Below are 8,176 nucleotides of genomic sequence, written 5' to 3' on the forward strand. Positions count from 1 at the left end.
TATCGTCTTTTTTTTTTTTTTTTTTTTTTTTTTTTTTTTTTTTTTTTACATTTCCATAATATCTTTCAAAAATTCTCTCGATTGTAGGTTATAATTTGTTCAGAGTATAATTAAAGGTTTTTCATCTTTTATTAATTTTATGTTCTCATGGTTCTTTCTGTGTGAGATATGAAATCAATAAGCACTCTCTAAGTAGGTGATTAAAATGTCATTTGTTTTACTTAAGCTCAATTATTTGTCTTTGGTTAATTTCAATGAATCTGAAAAGGCGAATAAAGAAAAAATACGCTAATTTATCTTTAAATATCGACATAAAAGACATGCTACCATTTATACCAAGCTAAATATCGTACATATCGTATACTTTACCGATTTGGTTTTTAGAAGGAAATAAAAATCTGGTCTCTGGTTTCCTTTTTCTCATGTTGTCAACTTTCTAAATCTCTTTTAAACACCAATGGTTTCAAAGAATATCAGTGGGGTTCTTGCTGGCTGGTACTTTTATGTTGTTTTTTTTTTGTTGTTGTTGTTTTTTGTTTTTGTTTTTGTTTTGTTTTTCACTAAAATCTTTGAGATTTTGTGCTTTTTTTTTCTTTTCGAATACATTTTTATTTCGAATTTTTGGTTTGCTCAGGTTTGTGGTTTCTAGCTGCGGCGCCGCTGCTTTTGTCCTTGCGAAGAGAAAAGTTGACAAAAACAGACTGAAACACATGAAGGAGAAAAGAAAGCTGACGAGAGGAAATAATCCAGAGTGAACATTTTTCAAAGTTCGTTTGAGCGAAAGAATATGGAATTGAATTTTTTTTAAAAATGTAAAGTATGTAAAATAATAAAGGTCTCAACTTGTAACTAGAATTTCGGAATCACCTTTTTAAAAGGGTGAAACATTTTTTCAGTGGTTGAGGAGTTTAGTTTAAGAAATTCTGCTCATATGTTCTTACCAAAGCAATTTTACCTGTGCAAATTTTTAGTATTTTGGAAGTTTTTACATTAACTATTTTCGTAAACCAGTTTTACGATGTATTGATATTTTAAATGTTCAAGTTTTGTTTTATTACAATGATCGTTTAACATTTTAATTTGAAAATGAGATTTTAAAGTTATTTTTATTTTTTGCAACGTTTTTTAAGTACTTTTTTTGCTTTCCAGGTTTTAATAATAAATGATTTTTTCATTCATACGACGGCTCCTGCCGCCGTCTTTTGTTGTGAAAGAAACGTCAAAGCAAACATTCAGCTCCTCGGCTATCCTTCAAAATTATTATGTGCAAAAGAATTATTTAAAAAGATGGGCTCGCCGAGATATGAAAAGAAGAGAGTTGTTTAAAGAGTTTGAGTTCGAACGAAGCAGTTTGCGTGCCATTGCCAAATCAGACATTTTACCTCCATCCGTTAAAATCCAAGCCGCTGAAGACTTAGCAAAATTACCTCGTGATAGCAGTGTCACTCGCATTCGGAACCGATGTACTTTAACTGATAGATCACGAGGAGTGGTTATAAAATACCGAATATCTCGAATTAAGTTTAGAGATTTTGCAGATAAAGGACTTATATCTGGTTACACTAGGTCTTCGTGGTAACGCATAAAGCTTAAAGAACTTGGTACATGTCTCATATTTCAAGCTTTTGAATTTCTGCTTTTAATTGGTATATTACTTAATCGTTGAAAAATTATTATCAAGCCTTTGTTTGAAAATTCTTCTTACTTGATAATAATTCTGTATTCTCGTCTACAAAAATGTGATTTTAGTTCCTTTTTCGTCTTTCAAACGTAATAAGAACACTATTTTCAAAGGGCCCAAAATGCAAAGTAATCCGAAAAATGTTTTACTCAAAAATGATGTTTTTTTAATTAAATCAATTTAGCTGGTTTGACTATATTATGTTCCGTTAACATTTAAATTCCTTAATTGGCAATATAGACATTTTATTTTGTAAATAAATTATGTTCAAATTTTGCCACCATGTTGCTATCATATGGGGGACCGCGTATCAGCTCCATTTTTAAAACTCTACGTTAAGTGTCAAGCAATTAAAAAAACAAGAAGTTTTACAACTATTTATATTTAAATTATTTTGCACTAAAGACTTAATAGGCATTAACTCCGAATCGTCTTAATTTTGCATTTTGTTGAAAATTATCCCACTTTCTTTTAAAAATCGGAGATCCGAATAGTTTATTTGAAGTATGTCAATGAACAATATGGTTTATTTTTATCAACAAGGAATACAATGTGTTTACTATGAACAATATGGTTTATTTTTATCACTAGGAACACGCGCTTTTTCTTCGCGATAAAATGGAAACCTTTTTTTGTTTCGTGTTACCATTTAAAACTAAAATAGATTTCAATGGTGTCTCAATATCTTTATACTTCTTATTAAGTACGTATTTTTTACTTTGTCTCGTTTTTGCAATAGTGACGGTGGAGTTAGAATGTACTAGAGTTAGATCAATCTTGTTCTCCTTCGATGAATCACATAAGTTTTCATAAACGAACAACATAACAAGTAGAAGTGTTGTAAAAAATATAAAATAGAAGAAATAGACAGTACTTATTAACGGGCCGATTGAAACAATCATTGTACAAGCGGATATTTCTAACGCCATGTTAATAGGTTTTATGCCATGGTAGTGCATTTTAGACATTCTACGTGTTGAGAGAATTGGTGCGCTACCCATTTGAGAAAAAAAAGATGAACCAGCAGGTCTTCGGTCATCAAATTATCTTTAACTGCTAAAGGAAAAAAATCAAAATACAAATGAATTTAGTGATAATTTTTTTTTTTTTAATACTTATAAATATACAAGTAAACAAATTTTGCTTTAAAAACATCAGACTACACATCTTTTCGTATGGATTAGTTTCACTGATATTTTCGAGCTTGGTTTCGGAGTATTAGCCATTAAGTAAACAAGTTTTTCCAATGAATGAGAAAAATATATAGTTTCCTTGAGTTCTCCAAAAATTAGACGAACTATTTAAATATCAAATCATCGAAACAAAGTTTTCAATAAAAGTATTTTTTTTTGTATGTCATTATTATTTAACTAAGGATTTAAGTATGAATTATTAAACTCGTCAATCGCTTTATTGATGAGGCAGCACATTAAAAATTAACGCTCTATTAAAGTCTTTCATTCTTGTCTAAATAAAAAATTATTATATATATTTCATAAAAAGCGATGTAAGTATATGTTATTAATTAATTTTTTTTTGTGTGTGTGAATATAAGTCAAACACAAATTAATATGGTACATACATAGATAGTAAAACAAGAATTTTTTTTTTTTTTTTGGAGTGGGGCGAGGGGTAATATTGTTGGGACTTTAAATGAGATTTACTTCATTAATTGAAATATTTTATCATTAAGATTTTCATCACTAAAAATTATCTAAATTTGACTTAACTGTATCTCTTTCTTGGATGATTCGTTATTTACTCCATTTTAACGACGACAGATCAATTTTTTATACCAAATGTTATACCTACAGATGATCAAAAAAATCATTCATACTTGAAAGAGAACCATTCACACTTTATCATCAACAAAACCTTTGATATTTAATTTGCAGTATTGTAGTCCGGCTTTATTTTTCATTTCACAAAAAAAATGTACGAAATATTTTTAACAAAACAAGAAAAGAAAGAAAATTATTTACAGGAAGTAACAACATCACTAAATACAAATGTCGTGTAACAATTAATCTTTAATCGCAAATGTTGCTTAGCATTTAACTAGTTTTAATCATTATTTATCAAAGGAACTGTTAAGATAAAGTTTAATGAGTTCTTAGTTTAAATTTGTATAAATATTGATAACCTTTATAAATAAAAGAAAAGTGGTTGATTAAAAAAAATTCGTAAACTTTTTATCTTTTTTTTTTTTTTACTTTTATAACTTTTATAAACTATTATTTTAAAAGCTGTATTGCGCTAAATCAATTTTTATATGAACCACAATAAAACAATATTTGAATGGAGTGAAGCGAAAATTAATACACAAAGAAGCAGAAAGAGAAGTAGAAAAAAAAGCAGAAAAACCGAAAGAATTATTAAACTCTTTAAAATTCTTTTTTTTTCCATTAAAAAAAACGTAAGATTTAAAGGTAAAATTGAGTTTTTCTTTTTTTTTTCCTAAAAATTTCAAAACGATTTACAGAATTTATCTTTATTGTCATATCTTGAAAATCTTCTAAAACAATCCACACTAGATCTATTCTTAAATATGCTAGAGTTACGAAGAATTTTTATTCAGTTTTTCCGCGTTTCATGCATAAAGTTATTTAGTTCATAAAATTTGATTATATCTTTCTTTAACATATCGTCGTTGTCGCAAGCAAAACGGGTCTAAAAAACTAAATTTTACTGGACATACAAAAAACTGTTTATTTTGTGTTAATATCATGTTATCATCTATAAATTTTTGTGAATTCAATAATCTTGTAACAATACTTGAAATATAATTAAGTAATTTTTTTTTTTTTAAATTTAATATCAATAAAATAAATTTCGGAATTTTTTTACTAAAGTAGGTTTGCTCGCGACAACGATGATACAAAGTGAGTTTTCTGCTTGCGACAACGATGATATAAGTGGGTTTTCTGCTTGCGACAACGATGATATAAAGTGGGTTTGCTCGCGACAACGATGATATATATTTATCAAAGTATCAAATATAGAAATAAGAAATTAGAGATTAACTTTTTAAATTATGACATGTTAATTATATAGGTATATCTAATGAATATTTTCATTTATACCGTTAATTATATTTATAGATATATATATTATATATCTCTACATAATAACATGTCATATATATAACTATATTATGACATATAAATTATGTAGAGATATCTAATATATATTTTTAACCATATGGTATATCAAATATACCTATTTAATAATGTAAGTATATTTATAGGTATACCAAATATATGCTTATAATTTATAACACGTTAATAGACCTATTTAATAATGTAAGTATATTTTAGGTATACCAAATATATGCTTATAATTTATAACACGTTAATTATATGTTAGGTATATTTAATATATATTTGTTATTTGTGAAGTCTAATTTTCGTACTTTGATTGTAATAATTTATTGTACAATTAAATGAGTAATCTTCATCATTTCAATTTTTTTTTTTTTTTTGTTTTATTTTTTAAATCATGGTATTTGAACATACTAGTCGGGGTTTGGACTCAACATGCTAAAAGAGTAAAAGAAACTTGCCACCATTTTATATTACCATTTTATAACACTAAAGTCCATTGTCTTGGTTGTAGCTCTTGGGGTATCACAACAACCAGAATGAAAAGCTATACATCGTTCAAATGAAAACGGAAACATGTCTTCCATCTTCAGAGTACGGTTTTTCCTCTGTTTTTTTTTTCCATCACGCTTTTGTTGAGCTCTCCGTTCTGACTTCTTTCAATTTTTTTTTTTTTTTTTTTGTTTGGCGTCATTCCGTTCTGAGTTGTTAATCAATCCAAATGAAACAGGCGTTTTAACTAGGAGTACCCAAAATAATTATGTAATGGATTAAAAGAGCAAAAGAGTAGAATGTTAACAACTTTCATTAAATAAATGTTCAAAATATTTGCTCTTATTATAAATGCCCTCGTCGTTCAGGTACTCTCAGAAAGTTTTTGCAGCATTAGGTTTTGCGTTGCCATGCAAAATTTTCATATTCTTGGTGCCTAACGTTGATCGTTGCTTTTCAATTGCACTAACAATCCAAGCAATCAATCAGAAGGGGGCCTGTCAGTTTAAACTTAACAGCAACCATGCATTTAGGCTCAAATTAGCTTCCACGGACGACTGTTTTCGGGGAATCTCTGACACTCACCTACGATGAATTTGATTACTTGCCGCCAAATTGTCTCAAGAATACCTAAGATTTGTCGCTGGTGAAAATGTCACTCAACCGTCCTTTACCTTCGCTGAATTTGACCGATGAGATGCTATTAGGTCTTAATCTTGTGTGGCGCTGTGGTTTTAAATTGGTGCTCCGGGACAGTCTCGGCCTTTGAGGTATTGGATGCTGTGTTTAAATCGATTAATCTATTTACAGTCATGTACAAAGCAGTGCCATCTGGGTATGCTAAAGTTTATCGCGGATATCCTTGACTGATTTTTCCAGTTTCAGCTCGCAAACCAAAATGTACGCTAGATAATAATTTTTCCAGTTTATCGCAAACCAAAATGTACGCTAGATAAAAAATTTTTTTTTTAAAAAAATATCTTCTGTTAGAAAGCTAACTACCTATGCATGGAAGTATCAAAGTAAAGCGTAATATGCTTATATAGCATAGTTGCTCACAACTAAATACTCTACATCACTTGATATAACACTTTGAGAGAAAAAAACAAAGTATAAGCAAAATTATCATATCTTCTGGATACCCGTCGAAATTGTACCTTTAAGTACAACTTTCTTAATGAAGCTTTTGATTTTTCTCATGAATTTTTTAATCGCGACTAAAACGTCCAACGGTCGGAGTAACTTTAAAACGGTTGAGATCAAAAAAACCACACACCACATTATTAACAATAAAAAACATTTGTTAAAGAAGAAATAAGATTTATATACATATACATACATACATATATATATATATATATATATATATATATATATATATATATATATATATATATAAAATTATTATACCTTGATATTATATATATATATATATCAAGGTATAATAATTTTAGGGAACAACTTTTGGGATTTTGGATGCAGAACTTTTCGTGAGTAGGAACAGCGGTCTTCCACTACCTTAAAACAAAAAAATAATTAGATTCATTAGTGCTTATTTAAAGATTTTTTTTTTTTAATTTTTACTATAGACACAGTAAACACTTAGGCATTTGTTCAAAACTATATACCTTTTTAGGAGATTATGCACCTGAATTTTACAGTGTTTAAAGATTTATTATCTTTAAAAATCGACAAAACTACCTAAGTTGCATTTCATTCAGGCTTTTAGTAATTTCATTTGTGTTAAAAATTGTAAACTTTCATTTTGGAAAGAATTTCCCTGCATTGACAATACACATAAAACCATAAACTTTAATAATACATAAAGCACTAAACAACTTCTAAATCTTTAACTTAAACATTGCCACTACTTATATTTATTTTAGAACTAAATAATATTTTACTTTAGATTCCCAATACCTGTTTTTCTATGTTGTGTGTAACTAAGACACTCGCTAGTTGCAAATCCAATTTCTTTAGACAGAAGATACCTTACAAAATCATTTGGAAAAAGTTTAATGTTTTGAAAATGATGAAGAATGCTCATCTAAAAGAAATTAAATGGTAGCAAGATTTTTTTAAAAATAGTTTTTGTTTAGGAAATTATCAAAAAAGTATATAAATATAAACTGCACACAAAAAAAAACTGCACACAAAAAATTGTGCATCCACTTACAGAGAGATTTTTTTTCTTTTTGTAGGAACTAATAACTTGTGGTTCTAGCAAAAGTCTACCACCTGGCTTTAGTTGCATAAATATTTTTTTAAACATCCTTTTGAGAGCAGTATCACCAAAATTTAACTGGACCCACATAGTCACGCTTAGACATATGATGGTATCATATTCTGCTTTAACTGTGCCTAGATCTTCCAGTTCAGAGGGTACATAGTTTTGCTATAGAAAAAAAAGGCTTTATAATTTATTTCAAAGATTTCATAATCATTACAAAGACTTCAAATAGACAAATTGAAAAAAACATGTAAAGAATGAAAAAACTCTAGAAATAAAGATTTTTTTCATTTATATTTAAGTAAATTTATCTAAAAATAATTCAAATAATATATAACAATACTTACTGTTAAAAAGCAAATTTTTTTAGATTGATTATGTTGAAGTATTCTTGGATTTAGTAGAGATCCATGAGTTTGTGTAATGGATATAGGAAATCTCTCATTTTTAGATGGCACAATTGAATTGCATCTAGCATTACTTCTGGCCAACTTAATAAGACGATCATCAATGTCAAGTCCGATAATAAAACTAGGTTGAAATCGGTTTAAAATTTCTAGTGTTACTTTTCCATTACTACATCCTATATCAAGGCATTTTTGATTATAGAACCATTGTTTTTTAAATGAATTTAATCTTTGGTCATCTTCCCCTGATTGAATGTAGTTGCCA

The 8,176-nt window shown here is 28.1% G+C and overlaps 1 protein-coding gene across 5 annotated transcripts in view; it reads right to left on the reverse strand.

Moving 5' to 3' along the window:
• Positions 1-5,436: 5,436 nt before the first annotated feature.
• Positions 5,437-8,176, reverse strand: part of LOC145185852 (putative RNA methyltransferase Y17G7B.18) — a 5,142-nt gene continuing 2,402 nt past the window's right edge. For 4 of the 5 annotated variants that reach the window (XM_090097791.1, XM_090097789.1, XM_090097790.1 and 1 more), the window contains 5 exons: positions 7,852-8,176; positions 7,451-7,669; positions 7,195-7,321; positions 6,685-6,792; positions 5,437-6,222 (listed from right to left, as the gene is read on the reverse strand). The exon at positions 7,852-8,176 is cut by the window's right edge and continues 568 nt beyond it. In XM_090097791.1, the coding sequence (XP_089953917.1) occupies positions 6,725-6,792; positions 7,195-7,321; positions 7,451-7,669; positions 7,852-8,176 (739 nt within the window). In that variant the 3' untranslated portion in view covers positions 5,437-6,222; positions 6,685-6,724. Of the gene's footprint in view, positions 6,223-6,684; positions 6,793-7,194; positions 7,322-7,450; positions 7,670-7,851 lie in introns of those variants that run through there. The other variant, XR_016455661.1, reaches the window with a different exon arrangement.

Source organism: Hydra viridissima, unplaced genomic scaffold (assembly GCF_058129835.1).
Source record: "Hydra viridissima isolate aposymbiotic clone 2 unplaced genomic scaffold, HvirCarnegie_v1 scaffold_9, whole genome shotgun sequence".
Classification (NCBI taxonomy): Eukaryota; Metazoa; Cnidaria; class Hydrozoa; order Anthoathecata; family Hydridae; genus Hydra; species Hydra viridissima.